This window comes from Pseudorasbora parva, chromosome 9 (assembly GCF_024679245.1).
Source record: "Pseudorasbora parva isolate DD20220531a chromosome 9, ASM2467924v1, whole genome shotgun sequence".
NCBI classification, from domain to species: Eukaryota; Metazoa; Chordata; class Actinopteri; order Cypriniformes; family Gobionidae; genus Pseudorasbora; species Pseudorasbora parva.
The window spans coordinates 33,676,918-33,701,061 of NC_090180.1; the positions used below are offsets into that span (position 1 = coordinate 33,676,918).

At 37.8% G+C, this 24,144-nt stretch overlaps 2 protein-coding genes across 2 annotated transcripts; both read right to left on the reverse strand.

The window, feature by feature from the left end:
- Window positions 1–698: 698 nt before the first annotated feature.
- Window positions 699–23,217, reverse strand: LOC137088925 (gastrula zinc finger protein XlCGF7.1-like). The gene is made up of 3 exons (XM_067452309.1): window positions 23,110–23,217; window positions 4,073–4,294; window positions 699–1,878 (listed from the first exon to the last, which is right to left on the reverse strand). The coding sequence occupies exons 2-3, from the start codon at window positions 4,143–4,145 to the stop codon at window positions 1,109–1,111; spliced, it is 843 nt and encodes a 280-aa protein (XP_067308410.1). The 5' UTR covers window positions 4,146–4,294; window positions 23,110–23,217; the 3' UTR covers window positions 699–1,108.
- Window positions 12,068–23,338, reverse strand: LOC137088922 (gastrula zinc finger protein XlCGF8.2DB-like). Its single transcript, XM_067452304.1, has 2 exons — window positions 23,110–23,338; window positions 12,068–13,972 (listed from the first exon to the last, which is right to left on the reverse strand). The coding sequence occupies exons 1-2, from the start codon at window positions 23,198–23,200 to the stop codon at window positions 13,035–13,037; spliced, it is 1,029 nt and encodes a 342-aa protein (XP_067308405.1). The 5' UTR covers window positions 23,201–23,338; the 3' UTR covers window positions 12,068–13,034.
- Between the last annotated feature and the right edge of the window lie 806 nt (window positions 23,339–24,144).

The window sequence follows — 24,144 nt, forward strand, 5'->3', positions numbered from 1 at the left end:
GAGGGAGTTTGAAAGACAACCGTTTATCCCGCCCCTCCGATTGAGCCCTGTCTATTGTGAGCTTCCAGACCAAACATCTTGATGTTGGTCTGGCTTGTCAAGCTACTGTATGTGTGTATGGGAAGCTTTTCAATTTGTGTAGGCCAGAGTAATTTAGTCTAAATACATTACTTTGTGTAAAACAAATGCCAAAATGCATTTAAAATTGAAATATGATGAAGTCATTCCAGATCCTGTACAGCAGGGGTGTCAAACTCCGTTCCTGGAGGGCCACAGCCCTGCAGAGTTTAGCTCCAACTCTGTTCCAACACATATACCTCTAGTTTTCAAATAAGCCTGAAGGACTTGATTATCTGGATCAGGTGTGTTTAAATAAGGTTAAAGCTAAACTCTGCAGGCCTGTGGCCCTCCAGGAACTGAGTTTGACACCCCAGCTGTACAGGGTCCACGGACTTTAGTTGGTTAAAAAGCTTGAGTCTTTACTTCAACTTCTACAGAAGTCTTTTTAAACCCTGGTATCTATACTTCTGCCCGAGTAATGAATGTGAAAACTTTTGACACCTCTGCTTTTGATATAGACACATTTGTCAAAGGATATACATGTAAACATGAAACTGTACACTAGTCATTCCACTCTTTTAAAAGTGTTGTTGTAATGTTTGGTGCAAGACAACAAGAGATGAGGATCTTGAGACAAAGTGGTATTTATTAAATGAAAACCCAAAAAAATGAAGTACATTAAACCAAACAATATATTGATGAGAACAAAGAACCAAATTAAACAGGGTATAAAGACTTGCTGAGTTCAGACTTCAGGATTTTCTAACTTGTCAGATCAGTTATTTTCACGCTGCATGACTATCTGGGGTAGCATTCAGTCACTGCTGTGTTCACACTGCACGGTGGATCGGCAACAGGGGGGTTCACATTGCATGACTGTACAAGAGGAAGAATCTCCAACAACTGTCCAGTTCGCAAACTACATTTCACAAACAAACACAAACGAGAAGTGACAAGGAAACAATGCGAGATCACGCGTTCGTCGGACCGGATTTCCCGTGCGAGACTGGAATTGTTATTCAAAATATAGACTAGCTTGCGATCCAAATCACTGCAGGTAAAGTATTTTAGCAAACGGCCCCATTAAATTGCTCTTTTGAGACACATTTGCTCCTGAGGGCAAACTATGACCTGAGGCTACAGCTTGTTGGCGCATGAATTTTTCTAGGGGCCTGTATTTATTATGTATGGATGATTTTAAATGTCTCTGAAGAGTAGATTTGCAGCTGAAACTCCTCCCGCATGGAGGGCAGTGATATGGCTTCACTTCGCTGTGAATGACCTCGTGGATTTTCACGAGTGCCTCCCGACTAAAACCTTTTCCACAGCGAAAACAGAAGAAAGGCTTCTCACTGGAGTGAGATTTTAAGTGAAAATTAAAGTATTGTTTCTGGGCAAAACTTTTCCCACACTGCGTGCATGTATAAGGCTTTTCTCCAGTGTGAGTTTTTGTGTGCTCCGTAAGGCTTTTTCTGTGTCTGAAACTCTTCCCACAGCGAGTGCATGTGAAAGGCTTCTCTCCAGTGTGAATTCTTATGTGTTCTTTAAGGCCTACTTTGTTTCTGAAACTCTTCCCACAATAACTGCATGGGAAAGGCATCTCTCCAGTGTGAATCCCATTGTGATACTCTAGGCTTGCTTTACTTGTGAAACTCTTTCCACACTGAAGGCACGTGTATGCCTTTTTAGCTCCTGTTCTTTTAGTTATTTTATGTGACACATTCTTCTTAGATTTTTTTCCAGATGTGGACTTCACAGATTTCGGATATTCCTCTTCCTCTTCACTCAGTTCTTCATTTTCCTCTTCCATCTTCCATTCTAAAAGAAAAACAAATGTAAGTTAAAATTCGATTCAAGGAAAATACTGGTGAAACAGGATTAAGATAATAAAAGTGACCCCCAATTTAATAGAACAATACAACAGAGCTGAGGGCGGACCTGGTTGAGTTGGCGTGTTGAAGTTGACGCTTATGATAAGGGACGGGTCACGGGACATTTCCCAAACACGCTGGAAACGCTTGACTAATCACAACACACTTATCCAGCTGACCAATCAGTGAAGTGAGTGAAGTGACGTGTGACCAAGTGGTGACCCATACTTGGAATTCGTGCTCTCCATTTAACCCATCTAAGTGCACGCGCACACACACACACACACACACACACACACACACACACACACCTGCGTGCACATGTCATGTTTCCATGTTTTATGGGGACTTTCCATAGGCGTAATGGATTTCATATTGTACAAACTGTACATCCTATCCCCCTACACTGCCCCTGCCCATCACAGGACCTACCCATCACAGGAAACATTCTGCATTTTTACTTTCTCAAAAAAACTCCTTCTGTGTGATTTATAAGCTGTTTTCCTCATTGGGACCTAAAAATGTCCCCACAAGGACAAGGATTTCGGATACTGCCATCTTTGTGGGGACATTTTGTCCCCATAACGTAGGGATTACCAGGTCGCGCACACACACACACACACACACACACACACACACAGCAGTGGGCAGCCATATTGCTGCGGCGCCCGTGGAGAAGTTTGGGGTTTGGTGCCTTGCTCAAGGGTCTCAGTCAATTCGAGGGTGGAGGAGAGCGCTGGTTATTCACTCCCCTAAACACCGACAATTTTGTCCTGCCGGACCTGAGACTCGAACCCACAAGTTTGACTCTCTAACAATTAGGCCACGACTGCCCCCTATCACCGCATGTTGTGCTTTTCAGAAGCAAGGGCTTCATAGAGACAGGAACTAAACAGAGCATTACTGATAGACTAGGAAGAGAGGAGCTGGAACAATGGAAAATATAGGGAAAATATTCAACATTATTTCAACAAGCAGGAGTTTTAGTAGAGCCCAAAATCAAAATCAAAGGCAAAGATTCTGCTTTTGAACATAGTATGCATTTTCTAATAATCTGTATTAGAAAATTATCTCCTCACTTAGAAAATGCTTAACATGGCTTAATAGACTAAGACGGTGATATTGAATCATCAAATTCAGTTTATTAATGAAATATTCCTATTTGCCTACGAAGCGGAAAAGCCCAGAATATGAACACAAAGCACCTGCTGGCCTGTAGTTTTCTTCATCAATAAGGTGTAACTATACTGAATTTGGTCTTTTCATAATGTCTCAAATTAGCATTAAACCACGTTAAACGTTTTCTTTAATGAGACAGAAAGGACCTGCAAAAGTGTAGGGCTGAGTGAATTTTGCTAGGACTCTTTACTGCTCTAGTACTTAAGAAATCCCTTTAAGATGTTAAGTAAAAGGGACACATCTTATCATCAACATCACAGTAACGATATGCTATTGCCTATCTAACTGATCAATATGCTAATTGAGGACTGTTAGGATGATCCAGCCACAGGACGGGTCTGTCTGGAGACTCTTTATCTCTACTACACATCTGCTTCAAGGAGGACATGTGCTTAGCTTCCTTTCACCACATGCTGTTAATCATGTTTGGTTTCATCTAACAGCTTATAAACTGAACTGAACTTATTAAAGTATCCTAATGTACAATCTAGGTTAAACATGCTTTGAGCAGAATATGTTGGTATAAGAAGGAAAGATGACATAACCTCACACACTAACTCGTCATTTCTTATTTCTTTATTTTGGCAGCTTTGTCCACACGATTTTCCTCTTATTTCTCTAGACAGAAACGGATTTCTTTAACTGATGCTCTTCACTCTCACAAAAACAACATTCAGTGTTCCTCGGGGTTCAGGAAAACGCAGAACAACTTGGACAATAGTCTAAAGCCTACTGTATTGACCAGTGTTTTTGCTGCTGACCTCAAATTAATCTATAATAATAACCCCGTAAATAACTTATAATATCACTGAAATTAAAGTATTAAACGTGTGATCACGGACAATGATGTGCTGGTGATCTACCCAGTGTTTCGGCGAATACACGCAGGTAATGTTGAGATTAAAATATGAAAACTGAAGCTTACTGTAAATGTTCTGTAATAAAGATTAATGGACACCAACCTTCTTCCTCCTCCGATTCTTCATCTGTCGTTCTGGATGTTTCTGAGTCTGTCGTGTCTTTATCAATCTCCATCTTACAGCTGTTTCTCCTGGACCGTCCTCACCCAGCTCTTCCTCTTCTCCAGTGAGTGAGAGTGAGATCGGGATCTTCTGATTCTGTGTTCATGAGCGGCTGTGGGAGGGGCTTCACTGATCGATTAGCCAATGGAAACTCTTCCTGCACTTTCCCAAACATAAAAAAAAAACTATTTTTAAATTCACTGATCGTTTCTTATTTATATTTCATTTATAAAGCATAAACTACAGAACATTAATTAGAATAAAGAGATAGGCCTACTGGAAGGGAAAAAGTAAATCCGTTGGGTGGGATTAATAAAAATGTTGCTTAAATATATTATTTTCATATAGGACTAATACTGACTGTTCTTGCTAAAATAGTAAAGTTAATTATTAAAAATAATAGTATCAGTAATATTAATTATTAATAATAAATAAATAAATAATTTATTCATGAATATTTTTTTTTTAAACCTCCCCTCACCCCTTACCCAATATAATTGTACTGCAGTTCAGAAAACATTATGGAAGGCTTCTCTGACAGAGATTAAAGGGTGCCAAATTTTATGGGTGCCATAAAAATTCCACACGCCACCATTTCCTCCCTCCACCCTCATCTCGACACCTGTTTCCCCCTCCCCCCTCTGTAGAGGAATCCGGCCCAGTGTTTGAAATGTATTCTGGAGAGAAAACGGTATCTACACCTTAAAACTGAAACAATGGCTGAACAGAGAGGACAAGAGGGTGCTTTTATCGCAGATGTTTAAAGAATGCTTCACACTTACAATTTCTTTCACATACAACTTTAACAACCTTTAATAAAATGATGCGGACCTTTAAAAACATGTTTTTAAAATATAGCTGCAAGCAGCCATTATCGGGGCCAAGCGCAAAGAAGAAGACAAGACATGCCAGCATGGCTGGAAGTCTCAAGCCAACTGCAACAATGAGCCATTAAGGACCTATTAAGTTGATTTTAGGCAAAATAGCAGTCAAATTTTAAATACAGTCAATAATAATGGTTTAATGGTTTATCACTTTCGACCAATAGGTGTCACTGTTACGAAACTGATGTGGTTTAGTCAGATTGAGATGACAATGACACATGCAAAGTTTGGTGTCAATATGTCAAAGCATTGCAGAGATACAGCCTCAAGAGTAATTTTTGCATCATGGCTCAACTCTGTTGCAGTGGTATATGAAAACTGTTTTGTCTATCAATCCGAAATCCATAAGTATTTGTCAGCATGGTCTGAAGACGATACGGATCAATTTTGGTGAAAATCGGACAAACGGTCTAGGATGAGTTTGAAAAAGTAGATTTTTAACAAATAACAAGATGGAGCACAGATATGTTTGCAAAATATGGCAAAATTGGTATCTATCTTCTCGGCATGAGCCAATGAATGTATTATGACCAGTCTCATTACAATAGGCTAATTTAATCAAAAGTTATTAGCATTTTTGTACATTTTATTACAACTTTTGACCACAAGGTGGCGCTGCCCCGAAACTTTTTGAGTATCTTCAGGACATGGAGCGGAAGACACATACCGAGTTTTGTAACGATACGCTAATGCATTCGTAAATTATAGCATTAGCATTTTAAACCATAATACTGCATTGAAGTCAATGGGAATTTCATGTTTTGTTTTATTATAGCGCCACCAAGAGGCACAATCCCACCAATTTTTTTATGTGTCCTCATAGTGAGCCCATACATATGTGTGTCAAGTTTGGTGAAAATATCTCATTTTGTTTTGGAGTTATAGACATTTATATGAAAAAACACGTAAAAAATGACTGACACCTGACTTTGATTGGATTTTACTACCCCTTACTATCAATATTTTGAGATTTGGGCATTAGCGTATAACTATCGACCTATGTTTCCGAACTTCTGAGGCTGGTTTCGTCTCGATCGGACTAGCGGTTTCGAAGATATCAGCAAATGTTTTTTAAGCACTAAATTACAACTCTGCGCAAACCATATGCCGAAACCTGGCAAGTCTGGTATCGTTGGAGTCGGCAAGGATTCAGGAGACCAAAAAACACACTCCCATCAAAATATGTCAACCACACCCAAAGTTATAAGCGTTTGAAAAAAAAAATTCTCCACTAGGTGGCGCTGTTTCGAAACTTCTCAGGCTACTTCAGGGCATCGTGGTGATGACCCATACCAAGTTTCATAACAATCTGTTCATGCGTTCATAAAATACAGCATTTTTGCACATAATTCAAAATGGCCGACATCCAAAATGGCCGACATGGTAAAATTGGATATCAGTCGACTCGGCATGACGCCCTGAATCTAATGAGACCAATTTTATGATTTTTGGATAAACGGTTCAGAAGTTATAAGCCAAAATAGGCATTTTTCGTATCTCCGGACAGGTAGGTGGCGCTGCGCCGAAACGCTGCATGTTGCTTCAAGTCATGCTTGTGATGACATGTACCAAGGTTGGTTTGAATACGATAAAGCGTTGCGGAGATATAGCCTTTAGTGTGTTTTTGCAACCTCCACGTAAAATTTGTTTGTGCGTTTATTGGAAACGATTGGACGAATCAACTTGAATTCCATAACTTTTTGTCAACATGCTCTGAAGATGATCTGTTTCAATTTTCGTGAAAATCGGAGCAACGGCCTAGGAGGAGTTCGAAAAAGTAGGTTTTTCAGAAAATTCAAAATGGCGGGAAAATTTGCATACCGGAAAATGACATCATAGGGTGAAATCGAATCGGCTTGAGCCAAGGAATCCGATGAAAAAAGAATTTTGTTTCTAGCCCTTAGGGGTCAAAAGTTATAAGCATAAATATGAGTGAAACTTTGGACAGGTGGTGGCGCTAGAGGGATTGAGTTAGAGGCACCAAATTTGCTATAGTGACAGCTCAGACTGGCCTCTATGAGTGTGCCAAATTTCACAACTTTTTACCATACGGTTCTATGGGCTGCCAGAGACTCCTATGGCGGAAGAAAAAGAAAAAGAAGAAGAAGAAGAAGCAGAATAATAAATATAGCTGCAAGCAGCCATTATCGGGGCCAAGCGCAAAGAAGAAGACAAGACATGCCAGCATGGCTGGAAGTCTCAAGCCAACTGCAACAATGAGCCATTAAGGACCTATTAAGTTGATTTTAGGCAAAATAGCAGTCAAATTTTAAATACAGTCAATAATAATGGTTTAATGGTTTATCACTTTCGACCAATAGGTGTCACTGTTACGAAACTGATGTGGTTTAGTCAGATTGAGATGACAATGACACATGCAAAGTTTGGTGTCAATATGTCAAAGCATTGCAGAGATACAGCCTCAAGAGTAATTTTTGCATCATGGCTCAACTCTGTTGCAGTGGTATATGAAAACTGTTTTGTCTATCAATCCGAAATCCATAAGTATTTGTCAGCATGGTCTGAAGACGATACGGATCAATTTTGGTGAAAATCGGACAAACGGTCTAGGATGAGTTTGAAAAAGTAGATTTTTAACAAATAACAAGATGGAGCACAGATATGTTTGCAAAATATGGCAAAATTGGTATCTATCTTCTCGGCATGAGCCAATGAATGTATTATGACCAGTCTCATTACAATAGGCTAATTTAATCAAAAGTTATTAGCATTTTTGTACATTTTATTACAACTTTTGACCACAAGGTGGCGCTGCCCCGAAACTTTTTGAATATCTTCGGGACATAGAGCGGAAGACACATACCGAGTTTTGTAATGATACACTAGTGCATTCTTAAATTATAGCATTAGCATTTTAAACCGTAATACTGCATTGAAGTCAATGGGAATTTCATGTTTTGTTTTATTATAGCGCCACCAAGAGGCACAATCCCACCAATTTTTTTATGTGTCCTCGTAGTGAGCCCATACATATGTGTGTCAAGTTTGGTGAAAATATTTCATTTTGTTTTGGAGTTATAGACATTTATATGAAAAAACACGTAAAAAATGACTGACACCTGACTTTGATTGGATTTTACTACCCCTTACTATCAATATTTTGAGATTTGGGCATTAGCGTATAGCTATCGACCTATGTTTCCGAACTTCTGAGGCTGGTTTCGTCTCGATCGGACTAGCGGTTTCGAAGATATCAGCAAATGTTTTTTAAGCACTAAATTACAACTCTGCGCAAACCATATGCCGAAACCTGGCAAGTCTGGTATCGTTGGAGTCGGCAAGGATTCAGGAGACCAAAAAACACACTCCCATCAAAATATGTCAACCACACCCAAAGTTATAAGCGTTTGGAAAAAAAAATTCTCCACTAGGTGGCGCTGTTTCGAAACTTCTCAGGCTACTTCAGGGCATCGTGGTGATGACCCATACCAAGTTTCATAACAATCTGTTCATGCGTTCATAAAATACAGCATTTTTGCACATAATTCAAAATGGCCGACATCCAAAATGGCCGACATGGTAAAATTGGATATCAGTCGACTCGGCATGACGCCCTGAATCTAATGAGACCAATTTTATGATTTTTGGATAAACGGTTCAGAAGTTATAAGCCAAAATAGGCATTTTTCGTATCTCCGGACAGGTAGGTGGCGCTGCGCCGAAACGCTGCATGTTGCTTCAAGTCATGCTTGTGATGACATGTACCAAGGTTGGTTTGAATACGATAAAGCGTTGCGGAGATATAGCCTTTAGTGTGTTTTTGCAACCTCCACGTAAAATTTGTTTGTGCGTTTATTGAAAACGATTGGACGAATCAACTTGAATTCCATAACTTTTTGTCAACATGCTCTGAAGATGATCTGTTTCAATTTTCGTGAAAATCGGAGCAACGGCCTAGGAGGAGTTCGAAAAAGTAGGTTTTTCAGAAAATTCAAAATGGCGGGAAAATTTGCATACCGGAAAATGACATCATAGGGTGAAATCGAATCGGCTTGAGCCAAGGAATCCGATGAAAAAAGAATTTTGTTTCTAGCCCTTAGGGGTCAAAAGTTATAAGCATAAATATGAGTGAAACTTTGGACAGGTGGTGGCGCTAGAGGGATTGAGTTAGAGGCACCAAATTTGCTATAGTGACAGCTCAGACTGGCCTCTATGAGTGTGCCAAATTTCACAACTTTTTACCATACGGTTCTATGGGCTGCCAGAGACTCCTATGGCGGAAGAAGAAGCAGAATAATAATAATAGGAACACTAACGATTTCAATAGGTGCCTCCGCACCTTCGGTGCTTGGCCCCTAATAATAGGAACACTAACAATTTCAATAGGTGCCTCCGCACCTTCGGTGCTTGGCCCCTAAATATAGCTGCAAGCAGCCATTATCGGGGCCAAGCGCAAAGAAGAAGACAAGACATGCCAGCATGGCTGGAAGTCTCAAGCCAACTGCAACAATGAGCCATTAAGGACCTATTAAGTTGATTTTAGGCAAAATAGCAGTCAAATTTTAAATACAGTCAATAATAATGGTTTAATGGTTTATCACTTTCGACCAATAGGTGTCACTGTTACGAAACTGATGTGGTTTAGTCAGATTGAGATGACAATGACACATGCAAAGTTTGGTGTCAATATGTCAAAGCATTGCAGAGATACAGCCTCAAGAGTCATTTTTGCATCATGGCTCAACTCTGTTGCAGTGGTATATGAAAACTGTTTTGTCTATCAATCCGAAATCCATAACTATTTGTCAGCATGGTCTGAAGACGATACGGATCAATTTTGGTGAAAATCGGACAAACGGTCTAGGATGAGTTTGAAAAAGTAGATTTTTAACAAATAACAAGATGGAGCACAGATATGTTTGCAAAATATGGCAAAATTGGTATCTATCTTCTCGGCATGAGCCAATGAATGTATTATGACCAGTCTCATTACAATAGGCTAATTTAATCAAAAGTTATTAGCATTTTTGTACATTTTATTACAACTTTTGACCACAAGGTGGCGCTGCCCCGAAACTTTTTGAATATCTTCGGGACATAGAGCGGAAGACACATACCGAGTTTTGTAATGATACACTAGTGCATTCTTAAATTATAGCATTAGCATTTTAAACCGTAATACTGCATTGAAGTCAATGGGAATTTCATGTTTTGTTTTATTATAGCGCCACCAAGAGGCACAATCCCACCAATTTTTTTATGTGTCCTCGTAGTGAGCCCATACATATGTGTGTCAAGTTTGGTGAAAATATTTCATTTTGTTTTGGAGTTATAGACATTTATATGAAAAAACACGTAAAAAATGACTGACACCTGACTTTGATTGGATTTTACTACCCCTTACTATCAATATTTTGAGATTTGGGCATTAGCGTATAGCTATCGACCTATGTTTCCGAACTTCTGAGGCTGGTTTCGTCTCGATCGGACTAGCGGTTTCGAAGATATCAGCAAATGTTTTTTAAGCACTAAATTACAACTCTGCGCAAACCATATGCCGAAACCTGGCAAGTCTGGTATCGTTGGAGTCGGCAAGGATTCAGGAGACCAAAAAACACACTCCCATCAAAATATGTCAACCACACCCAAAGTTATAAGCGTTTGAAAAAAAAAATTCTCCACTAGGTGGCGCTGTTTCGAAACTTCTCAGGCTACTTCAGGGCATCGTGGTGATGACCCATACCAAGTTTCATAACAATCTGTTCATGCGTTCATAAAATACAGCATTTTTGCACATAATTCAAAATGGCCGACATCCAAAATGGCCGACATGGTAAAATTGGATATCAGTCGACTCGGCATGACGCCCTGAATCTAATGAGACCAATTTTATGATTTTTGGATAAACGGTTCAGAAGTTATAAGCCAAAATAGGCATTTTTCGTATCTCCGGACAGGTAGGTGGCGCTGCGCCGAAACGCTGCATGTTGCTTCAAGTCATGCTTGTGATGACATGTACCAAGGTTGGTTTGAATACGATAAAGCGTTGCGGAGATATAGCCTTTAGTGTGTTTTTGCAACCTCCACGTAAAATTTGTTTGTGCGTTTATTGAAAACGATTGGACGAATCAACTTGAATTCCATAACTTTTTGTCAACATGCTCTGAAGATGATCTGTTTCAATTTTCGTGAAAATCGGAGCAACGGCCTAGGAGGAGTTCGAAAAAGTAGGTTTTTCAGAAAATTCAAAATGGCGGGAAAATTTGCATACCGGAAAATGACATCATAGGGTGAAATCGAATCGGCTTGAGCCAAGGAATCCGATGAAAAAAAAATTTTGTTTCTAGCCCTTAGGGGTCAAAAGTTATAAGCATAAATATGAGTGAAACTTTGGACAGGTGGTGGCGCTAGAGGGATTGAGTTAGAGGCACCAAATTTGCTATAGTGACAGCTCAGACTGGCCTCTATGAGTGTGCCAAATTTCACAACTTTTTACCATACGGTTCTATGGGCTGCCAGAGACTCCTATGGCGGAAGAAGAAGAAGAAGAAGAAGAAGAAGAAGAAGAAGAAGCAGAATAATAATAATAGGAACACTAACGATTTCAATAGGTGCCTCCGCACCTTCGGTGCTTGGCCCCTAATAATTGTTTTGTTAAATAAGAAAATACAATTAAATACATTTATGTTAAAAAAACTACACTGTAAAAAAAGTATTTGTTGACTTAACTTAATATATTTTGTTATCTTTTTGCATTGTTTTTTTTAAAAAAGTTTTTCTTACTTATTTGGATAAGTTATCTGAACTAATTCCATTTAGTAATAAAAACTTCCCCTTTAGTTTTCTGAACTTAACTTTTATAGTCATGAAAACTTCACTTTAGTTTGCTGAACTTAAATTTGATAGTCATCATAAATTCAGTTTAGTTTTCTGAACTTAAATGTTCTAGTCATCATAACTTCACTTTAGTTGGTTACAAAGCTAATTTAATCAGTATTGATTGCATTACTATATTTATTTGTAAATTACATTTGATTTAGACTAAACTTATAGCAAATTAAAATCACAGCAACACATATCAGCACACAATTATATTTAATATTTATTAAAAACAAACACCAAAAACAACCACACAAAAGGTCTTATGCCTGCCTCAATAGCTGTTTGCATTCAAAGTTGCAAATTTAACTTGAGCTTAAGTCAGTCAAAGAGAAGAAAATTCACTTCCTGATAAACTGGGACCAATTAAAAGTAAAAGAAGCCACTGTATTTAATTTCCCAAAATGCACATACAAATGAGTGGATGGAAAGAAACAGCTAATGTATGTCTGTGTGCATCAGTTCTAAAATAAAGCAATTTGTTTTTAAAAATTAAATAAAACAAACTCACCCAGCAACATACATTACAGAAATGTCCTTTCTTCAGAAAATGTCAAAAAGAAACGGCACAGACTGTTAAACACCTCTGAATTGGCTTTATACCATTTTAATTTAACCTCATAGCTCTTTGGGAAAGTCATTGTTCAAAGCATAAAGGAGCCCAAACAGTGTGGCAAAGGCATTTAGGGCATCTTCTAGATCCAAGACCACAATCTCTCCGTCCAGTATGACATCCACATCCACAACATCATCTGGGAAGGCACTATCATGTCTGATGTCCTAACTCATGGTCAAGATGCCCTACATTAAGTATCCTACTTGATCATTCACTCACAACACTTCATTAATTGTGTTGTCCTGTGTAAACATCCATAAAAGCATATAAATGAACACATTTTTGTTTTTTACTGGTTTTCCTTTCCAAAATCATAGCATACTCTTTTAGACTCCTAATATCACTACAAGCAAATATTTGCAGTTCTCAAGACATTAATCTATTAAGGTGTGGAAATAATTAACAGTTTTTGAATGGTAACACATTCCATACATCATTTTATAATTTAAACGTGTTTTTACACCTGAACATTAAAGAAAAGCATCCCTTTACGGTACCAGACATGTTTTAATTATTTGTTTATATCCAGAATTCTATATTTATGTCCCCTATGATGCCGTTCTCACTGAGGGTAATGCGTTTTAGTGAACGACCCTGTTATATTGCTCTTTTGGGACACATTTGGCAAACCATGACCTAAGGGTAGAGATTGGAGCATGGATCTTGGCAAATTTTCTAGGCACCTGTATTTATTATGTATGAATGATTTCAAATGTCTCTGAAGAGTAGTCATTTGGCTGAAACTCCTCCCGCATGGAGCGCAGTAATACGGCTTCACTTCGCTGTGAACGCTCTCGTGGTTTTTCAGGTGTGCCGCCTGACTAAAAGCTTTTCCACACTGTGGACAGATGAAAGGCTTCTCGCTGGAGTGAGTTTTTAAGTGAGTATTCAAGTTGTGTTTCAGCATAAAACATTTCCCACACTGCGTGCAAGTAAAAGGCTTATTTTCAACGTGAGTTTTCATGTGCATCCCAAGGCTTCCTTTCTGTCTGTAACTCTTCCCGCATTGACTGCATGTGAAAGGCTTCTCTCCGGTGTGAATTCGTATGTGTTCTGTAAGGCTTCCGCTTTGTTTAAACCCTATTCCACAGTAACTGCATGTGAACGGTCTTTCTCCAGTGTGAATCCTGGTGTGATCCCTAAGGCTTCCTTTACATGTGAAACTCTTTCCACACAGACGACAGGTGCATGGTGACCTTTTAGCTTTCGTTTTTGGAGTTCCTTTTGGTGAAACCTTCTTTTTAGTCTTTGCGCAACTAGAAGATTTATCTCTAGTTGTGACTTTCTGAGATTTTGGATGTCCTTCCTCTTCACTCAGTTCTTCACTTTCCTCTTCATTCTGTTCTTCACTTTCCTCTTCATTCTGTTCTTCACTTTCCTCTTCACTCAGTTCTTCACTTTCCTCTTCACTCTGTTCTTCACATTCCACTTCACTCAGTTCTTCACTTTCCTCTTCACTCAATTCTTCTCTTCCCACGTCACTTTTCTTTTTCATCAGGTCTGAAAGGGACAAATTCAATTAAAATCACTTTTTCAAAAATAAATTCAGTTGACATTGAAATGAATGAGTGTCACCAGTTGCAGTTTGAAATTCAGGAAGAAATTCCTAATTTATGTTATATTGCATGTGATTCTTCAAGATTTGTGAATTCAGGTGACATGGTCCTCCGGTCCGAAATAAGTGTATTTTTCATAGTGACTCTTGATTATATAATGCCTAAAGCTCTAAAAGTTGGTCACTTAGAAGTCTGAAATCAGTTTCATCATTGGTCAACCCCTTGTTAAGTCTGCTATAGTCTGCTATGTATATTTTTCATATTTAACTTTTATTTCCAAAAAGGAAGTTAGGCACATAGTAAAGGGTTAACTGACCAAAACTATACTTTAAAATTTAAATCATTTGAGAAATCAGAATTGATTAGTTGTGGACTCAAGAATTAACAGACCGACACTGTATACATTTATAATAGTGAAGTTAATGTTTCAAAGAAAGTAGGGCTGGGCGATATGGAGCAAAAAATATATCTCGATATATTTTGCTATATCTTGATATACGATATATATCTCGATATCTTTACAGGAAAAATAACCCCCTAAAAACTACAGCAAAAACAAATATGCCAAATACCACAAAAACTTATTTTTTTTAAATTGAAGTGCAAAGAGGTAGTCAAGTGCTTTTGCGACATTTACAACAACAAAAAAACTCCCTGATTACATAAATAATAATAATTTAACTGTAAAAGAAAATAAATAATATTGCCTTCTTTTCATTTATTTCATGCTTTCAAAAGATGAATCAAAGACTCCCTTTTTTACAGTTAAAGTAAACAGTAAGCATTTTGCAGAAAGATGGGGGCATGACTGAGATATAAATAAACTGATTTTATCATAACAACACTTCCTGTTAAATTAGTATCAAAATTCAAACAGTGATGTCAAACAGTCATGAGTTTGACTAAATTCAAACTCATCATGCAGATCATGTAGGCACATGAGCTGAGTTTCACTTCTTTTCCAGTTACAGAACGAAATATGAATGTCAGAAGGTAGGCTATATGATAATATGATACAGTACAACTTACAGAAGAGCACCGCGTGTCTCAGGACACCCGGGATGTCGCGTTTTTCCCTCTTGATTAAAACGTGAATAGACCTATTCATCATAATCCCGTGATAAAGCTGACAAAATAATAATAGTAATGATATTGCAATACTTTTTAAATGTTTTCAAATGATATGCGATCATTTTGACATTTTAACCGAAAACTATGCGATCAGTTAGACACAGATCATAAACTGGCATGCTTGCGACCGCGTCTCGCACCAGTAGTGTCAATCACCTGACTGTGGGTGAAACTTGCGATTTGAACTATGATGAACATTAATATTTCTTTATGAATTTTAGCAAGCAGTTGTGTTAGAAGGAAAACATGGTCTCTAAACTGAGTCCTGAACAACGCACGCGCTTGTCAACATGATAACTTTTTTTTTTTTTTTTTTTTTTTTTTTTTTTTATTAATGCCATAACCAGAACAATACAATAAGACATATACATTCAAATCAAAATTACAAAGTGATAAAGAAAAGTAAAAATAAAAAACAGTGCCAGAGGACAAGAACAAAATTATAATAAACAAAAGGACAAGGGTGCTATTTTATACAATGTCATACCTGCTTGCCAAGTTATGAGTTCTGATTGCCTTTTTACTTGTGCAATTACACAAAATCGAACAATAAAGCTTGAATTCATTTTTAAAACAAGAAAAGTTAGGTTTGGAGTCCGACCATTTCATTTTATGAATGTGAAATTTTCCCATTAATATTAATAATTGTATGAAGTATGCCTTATCTTTCTCAATCCCATAATCATTTAAGTATATTAATATGTCAAATCCACTCAGCCTCAAATTAACATTCAATTTTTTTTTATTAAACGCTCCACATCAATCCAAAATATTTTTGTATATATGCAATGGAAAAATAAATGAAAAATTGTTTCCTTTTCACCATTACAGAAATTACAAGAGTAATCAATATCTAATTTAAAGCGTTCCAGCACATGTTTTACTGGATATATTCTATGCATTATTTTAAAAGACACTTCTTTTACTTTATTATTAATACAGAATTTATCTACTGTTCGCCAAGCTTTACGCCAATTCACATCTCCGAATACAGAAGACCAGAAAAATCTAGCCGGAGGATAAACAATATTATTAAGTATGTTTCTAATATAATTATTTGAGACTCTACCTTGTAAAATATTTTTATTACCAATAAATATTTTATCCTTGATATCATCAAAATTTAGATCTTCTTCCTGTGATGTATTCCTCAGAAGGATCAAAACTTTTCTGGGGATTGCATCCATTATAACAGCAAATTCTTTGGGTCTGACTGGTATTTTAAATTTATTTAAAAATTCCTTATATGTTAATAAAATACCATCATTATTTAAAAGCTGACTAACTAAAATAATATTGTTCTTGACCCAATATTCAAAAAAGAGAGATTTATTTTTGTATAGGATGTCTTTGTTGTTCCAAATATAGTATCTCCTAGGTGAAAAGTTATGTTTGTAGGCCAGTGTCCACGCCATGAGAGCTTGTTTATGAAATTTTGCAAGCTTAATTGGTATTTTGTCAATTGAATAATTGCACTTCAATAAAAATGAGAGGTCGCCTAATTGCTTGAATAGGTAGTTGGGAAAGGAATTCCAAATACTGTCTTTATTTTTTAAATATTGAATAAGCCAATTTATTTTAAATGTATTGTTTAAGGCATCATAACTCAACACCTCTAAACCACCATGATCTTTAGAATTGCATAAAATGTCTTTTCTAAGATAATGTGGCTTGTTTCTCCAAATAAAATCAAAAAGCATTTTATCCAATTGTTTGGTAACTTTTGGGGGGATATCCAATGATAACGAAACATAAACTGATCTGGAGATTCCTTCCGCTTTTGACAAAAGTACTCGCCCCTGAATTGACAAATCCCTTTGTAACCACATATTAAACCTCTTATTGATTTTGTTAATAATTGGATTGAAGTTTAAATTATTACGCAGATATTCATCTTTACATATAACAACTCCCAGATATGTTACTTGATTTGCAATTGGAATATTACAGAAGCTAGTTAAACCACATTCTTTGAGAGGAAACAGAACTGATTTATTTATATTCATTCTTAGTCCTGATACATTGGAGAACTCTTTTATACATTTCACTGCTTTAATAATTTCATTCCTATCTTTCAAAAATAAGGCAGTGTCATCTGCAAACTGACACAACTTAAATGTCAACATGATAACTAATCCTCACCTGGTTGTGGAAGCAGCCGTGTTCAATGAGACAACACGCGAGGGGAGGGGGAACAAAGCAAGAGGCGCGAGGCTCCGCGAGCACAACACAGAGAAGGCAAACAAGCAAAGTGGCGGAATCAGAATTAAATATAAACAATATATCGATATATACGATATGTCCAAATCCATATCGAGCTGAAAAAATATCTCGATATATTTTAAATATCGAGATATCGCCCACCCCTAAAAGAAAGGTTAACAGATCAAAACTGTACTGTGAAAGATTTTAAAAATCAGAATGGTGAAGTTAATGATGCATTCAGGGAAGGGTTAACAGGCAACAAGTGTACTTTAAATTATTTTATAAATCAGAATAAAGTTGAGGGTTAACATTTCACAAATCAACTTGGTTAAATTAGGCACTCGGGGAAGGGTTAATTTACTAATATTGTACTGTGAAAGATTTTACAAATCCACATTAGTAAGTTAAAAAAATCAAAGATAGGTTAACAGACCAAATATGTACGGTGAAAGATTTATTCGCGATCTCAGCTGTCAATTATGACATCACCATGGTAACTTAGATTAGGTGGCTAACCTGCTCTGGAGCAGGTTTTATTCTGGGTTAGAGATTGCAAACCCAAACTGGACCAATCAGCTGCAAGTAAAGATGCAATAAAGCCACACCCCCTGTATCTCTTGTTCCAAATTACAGCAGTTTATAGTGAAAAAACTTTAGAGACAAAATTTCTAATCTTTTGGTGCTAATTATTTATTATATTTATATTATATTAATTATAATTACTTTTAATTAATATAATATATTCACATAATTATATTAATTGACAAGTAGCCTTATATTAATATAAATATAATACATGCATTCATAATTCTTTTAAACATTGTGTATTCATTTGAGCTCCTTGTGAACCTATAATTAGTAGGCATATTTCTTTGATTCACATCATGCATTGACAACCCGATTCCAAAAAAGTTGGGACACTGTACAAATTGAGAATAAAAAAGGAATGCAAAAATGTACAAATCTCATAAACTTATTATTTAAACTAAATATTTTATTCACAATAGAATATAGATAACATATCAAATGTTGAAAGAGAGACATTTTGAAATGGCATGCTAAATATTGGCTCATTTTGGATTTCATGAGTGCTACACATTCCAAAAAAGTTGGGACAGGTAGCAATAGGAGGCCGGAAAAGTTAAATGTACATAAAAGGAACAACTGGAAGACCAATTTGCAACTTATTAGGTCAATTTTCTTATGATTGGATAAAAAAGACCCTCTCAAGCTGGGTAGAGGATCACCAATTCCTCCAAATCCAGAAAATAAACCATATCTAAACATGAATTTTTTCTGAACCAAGGCTCATTTAAAATGGGCTGTGGCAAAGTGGAAAACTGTTCTGTGGTCAGACGAAACAAAATTTTACGTTTTTTTTTTTTTTTTTTTTTTTTTTGGAAAACTGGGATGCCTTGTCATCCAGACTGAAGTGCATGTCGCATGGGCAGCTTACACATCTGGAAAGGCACCACCAATGCTGAAAGGTATATCTAAGTTATAGAACAACATATGCTCCCATCCAGACATCGTCTCTTTCAGGAAAGACCTTGCATTTTCCAACATGACAATGCTAGACCACATACTGCATCCATTACAACATCATGGCTGCCAAGAAGAAAGATCCGGGTAATGAAATGGCCAGAAGCAGTCCAGATCTTTTACCCATAGAAAACATTTGGCGCATCATAAAGAGGGAGATGCGACAAAGAAGACCTAACACAGTCGAGCAACTAGAAGCCTGTAGTAGACAAGAATGGGACAACATTCCAACTCCTAGACTTGAGAAACTTGTCTTGCCAATTTTTTTTTAGGTATTTTGATGCCAAGAAATTTCAAATCAATTCATCTTCCCCTTAAAATTATAAATTTCTCAGTTTAAACATTTGATATGCCGAATGTGTCATAATGTATTAATTACTTAATAACATATTTTATTAACTAATAATGTAAATTAATGTGTAAATTACCACAAGGGGTCAAAGCCATGCATTTCAACCTCCAGATGTCTGCTTTAATTAATCATTAGCTAATGATTTATAAAGGTATCATGTTATGACTTTACTTGTTGGGGCACATGATTATATTAACTAATTCACAATTAATTCAAAACCCATAACCAAAATGACATATTACTTAATCAATTAGTTAATAGTCATGTGCCCCAACAAATAAAGTATAGCTTAATAATAACCTTTATACATCATTAGCTAATTATTAATTAAAGTGGAAGTTGAGATGCATGGCTTTGACCCCTTGTGGTAATTAACACATTAATTTACATTATTAGTTAATATAATATGTTATTAAGGAATTAATACATTATGACATTTTTAACTAATAACAATTAAATGATTACTTGATCTATTAATCATGTAGAATCTTCATTAGTTGCTAATGCAGTAATCATTAATAAATGGGTTAGTTCACCATTAGTGATACATTAACTCATGATTAACTGTTATCTGTGCATTAATTTAGAATGAATTAATGCACATTAGTGCACCCGTATTGTAAAGTGTTACCACAAAATCTATTATTATAAGGTGAAAAGTCGTCAACCTTCAGCGCACTAACGTTACCTAGCTTAAATGTTAAACAAATATACAGCAATAGATGTGTGCCATCCTTTGAATGGTCTCTTAAAATAATCCACATTGCTAGTTAATGTTAGCCCAGGCAGCGATAGGTTACATTAGACAATAATCCTTGACAAATTTCCCCAAACCACCCGAAAGTAATTCAGAATTAATGTACAAAAATAGCTGCCACGGGTCCCGCAGAGACAGAGTGGCTGTACTGTACCAGGGTATATGCAGGAATCCTGAAGTTAATTTCAATACCTTTTTAAGACTTTTTAAAGACCTTCTTAAAATATTTTAAGACCTCGTCGCACTTCAAGTTCTAATCGGCAACAAACCTTTAATAAACAGTTGTAGTCGAATGTAGACTTAAAATCTCTATCGTAGGCCAATTTTGTATCGTTTATATTTCATTTCTGTTTCGCAACGTATGGAGGGCGACACATTACCTAACTGCGCATTTCGCAAAATACATGACGTCACCCGTAGACAGCGCTCGCCAGGGATGGAAATTAACTTTTTTCAAAGTCTACCACTCAATGTTTTTACTAGCCACTTTTTTGTTTTTAACAAATTAATACTACAAGCTCTACAATACTTAAGCAGTTTATTTAATCTCAAGTCTCAATGAAATACTCAATGAAAGACATTTTCACGATGATTTGTGGTCTTTTATGGCTTCCAGTTTTATGGTTTTTAGTCCCAAGAATGAAACTATTCGTTTTGGCATCTTTGAAGCGTGTTGACAACATACTGAGCAGAACATTGTCAGTAGGGATGCACCAAAATCAAAATTCTTGGCCGAAACAAAAAAAGAAGAAACCAAAGCCGAAAACCGAAAAATTAAATCAAACTAGAATGTTTAACTCGACCTCACTCATGTGTACATTAAATAATAATGCACATGCCTACTGGCCTGCAGAAAGGTAGAAATTGAATTTGAATTGAAATTTACATTTACATTTCACGTGAAGTTGGACGCGTGAACAATTTGAATCCATTCGCTTCATTCGCGCGTGAAATTCGCTTCATTCGCGTGTGACATTAGGCTTGTTTGAGATGCGCCTTGCCTCGCCTGAAATAAAGGCGAGACCAAGCCTGCAGTCTCCCTCTCATTTACTGAAGCTTTCGCGCCTCGATCGCCCCCCGGTGACCGGTCCCAGTATAGCCGCCCCTCTGTGTTTTCTAATGGACGCGAGGCAAACTAAATAATAAAATTACACTTCAAATATTTTCCCCCCAAAGTTAGTTTATGTCACTGAAGGCAGTTATCATCACGATGATTTTATTTCAAGTGTTCGTTTTAAAAATAAGTTTAGTTTTAGTTAGTTTTCTGACGCTTTAAAAACAGGGGGTGTGACGTCATGATTGACAGCTGAGACTGACGGCTTCTCTGAGTGAAGTTGTCACTGAGGCACTAACAGACTTTTTTCAGAATTTTTGGGAGCAGATTGGTGCTTTAGCTTTAATTTCTACATTTCCATAACTGTTTATTTCACACCAACATAATTAATTGTTCTGCATCTGCGAGAGTGTGGGCGGGCTTTTGATATCGCGACTGTACTTCCTGCTCTACTTCCTGCGCTCTACTGCGCAACTCCGGTCCCGAAATCGCTACTGCGCAGACTCGGTCCCAAGATGTCCGCGCCGTGCAAGGCTGCCTGAAAGCTTCAAATATGGCAAGCGGAAACGGATGATGTCGAGTCGTCCATATTTTTTTACGGTCTATGTGGAGAGCAACTGCGCTCGACTGCAGAATCCGACACATCCGCCTTTCGCTCGCGAGAGATTTTTGACATACGTCAGCATGACATCAGAGCAAGGCGGACCGCCCTCGGACACATTTCTAACCGGCATGCATCTCGCGCTTATCACCGGTGATCGGTTCTGCGCAGATTTTGCTCATCTCAAACAAGCCTATTCACTAGACAACAGACGCGAATTCGCGTCATGGGAGGGGGTTCTGCCAGGCAGCGGCAGTCGGCAGAAAGACTATCCGAGTTAAGGCTGCTCTCACCGGGGTGGATGAGCGCTGAGCTCCGGTGATCACCTGGGTCTCACACCTCCGAAAACACCAGATCAAATTTTCAAATAGGATTAGTTCCAATCCAAACCTTCTGCATCCGTTTTAAAAATCCCTCCAAAACCGCGCATGTCAACCAAGCCTGCAGTCTCCCTCTCATTTACTGAAGCTTTCGCGCCTCGATCGCCCCCCGGTGACCGGTCCCAGTATAGCCGCCCCTCTGTGATTTCTAATGGACGCGAGGCAAACTAAATAATAAAATTACAATTCAAAATTTTTCCCCCAAAGTTAGTTTATGTCACTGAAGGCAGTTATCATCACGATGATTTCATTTCAGGTGTTCGTTTTAAAAATAAGTTTAGTTTGAGTTAGTTATTTGATGCTATAAAAACGGGGTGTGTGACGTCATGATTGACAGCTGAGACTGACGGCTTCTCTGAGTGAAGTTGTCACTGAGGCACTAACGGACTTTTTTCAAAATTTTTGGGAGCAGATTAGAGCTTTAGCTTTAATTTCTACATTTCCATAACTGTTTATTTCACACCAACATAATTAATTGTTCTGCATCTGCGAGAGTGTGGGCGGGCTTTTGATATCGCGACTGTACTTCCTGCTCTACTTCCTGCGCTCTACTGCGCAACTCCGGTCCCGAAATCGCTACTGCGCAGACTCGGTCCCAAGATGTCCGCGCCGTGCAAGGCTGCCTGAAAGCTTCAAATATGGCAAGCGGAAACGGATGATGTCGAGTCGTCCATATTTTTTACGGTCTATGATGTCAACATTGCACGCAGCCTTTTTTGCTAAGCCCCGCCCACCATTACGTTGCAATGTTTACAAACTTTTAAGGCGTCTATTAAGTTAAATACGGTACACAGCCTACAACGAATGCATGATGTTATACTCTGTAATTTGAGGCATTTTTAAATGCATGTGCTGTGGTCTTGCATGTTAAATGCATGTGCTCTGATGGTTACAGTGCAGATAATCTTGTGTCCTAGGTCTACAAAAACAGAAAGCAAAAGTTATTTAAGTCGCACGTGAAAACGGATCGCGTGAAAACGATGTCGTTCTAGTTCAGAAACACTAGCACAGCGATTGCAGCAACAGTAACTTTAGCTGCGAAATAATCAAGAAATCAACCTCTTTGTTCGTCGGACTCTCCATCTTTCTCTGTTTGTGGCTCCGGACCCCGCATGTCGTGTTCCCGTTGCTCTTTAATAAATTCCGTCATCTCAGCAGGAGATTCGGCTGTTGCTGCTGGACTCGTTCAACGATCAGCGCCGCTTTTTCTCAAGTGTGATGACAGGGTGGTCTTGTTTTGTTATGAAAAAAACTGAAGCTCTGATGAATGGACTATGGACACTGTCCGGACGGGTCTCCTTTAGTTTCTGAGCGGATGGGGGAGGAAACCAAGATATGTGTGTGTGTGTGTGTGTGTGTGTGTGTGTGTGTGTGTGGACTTGTTTTTCTATCCTGGGGAATTCAACCTGAATGCATACAGACTCATGGGGACTCATGGGGATGTCACTGTGGGACCTAAATTGATGTCTCCATACAAGAGCTTATAAATCATACAACATAGTTATTTTAACAAATGTAAAAAATGCAGAAAGCTTTGTGTGATGGGTAGGTTGGTAGGGTTAGTGTCAGGGGGTAGATAGAATATAAGTTACTGCATAAAAACCATTATGCGGCGCCTATGGAAAGTCTCCAGAAAGATATTGTGGCAGACAGTGTGTGTGTGTGCGTGTGCGTGTGTGTGTGTGTGTGTGTGTGTGTGTGTGTGTGTGTGTACTTGTTTCATATTACATTCTAGGGACACAATGTAATGAGATCACCTAGGCTACATTTTGGGGACCAGCCAGTGGTCCCCACAATGTAAATGGATTTAAATACTTTTACTAAATTATGTTTTTTTTAAACGTAAAAATGCAGAATGTTTCCTGTGATAGGGGTAGTGTAGGGGGATAGAATGTACAGTTTGTTCAGTGTGTGTGTGTGTGTGTGTGTGTGTGTGTGTGTGTGTGTGTGTGTGTGTGTGTGTGTGTGTGTGTGTGTGTGTGTGTGTGTGTGTGTGTGTGTGTGTGTGTGTGTGTGGCTAGTCATCTTATCTCCAATAGCAGTGTCCCATAGACTGATGTCACAGTGATTTATGAGGAGGGCCTATAAGTGTGA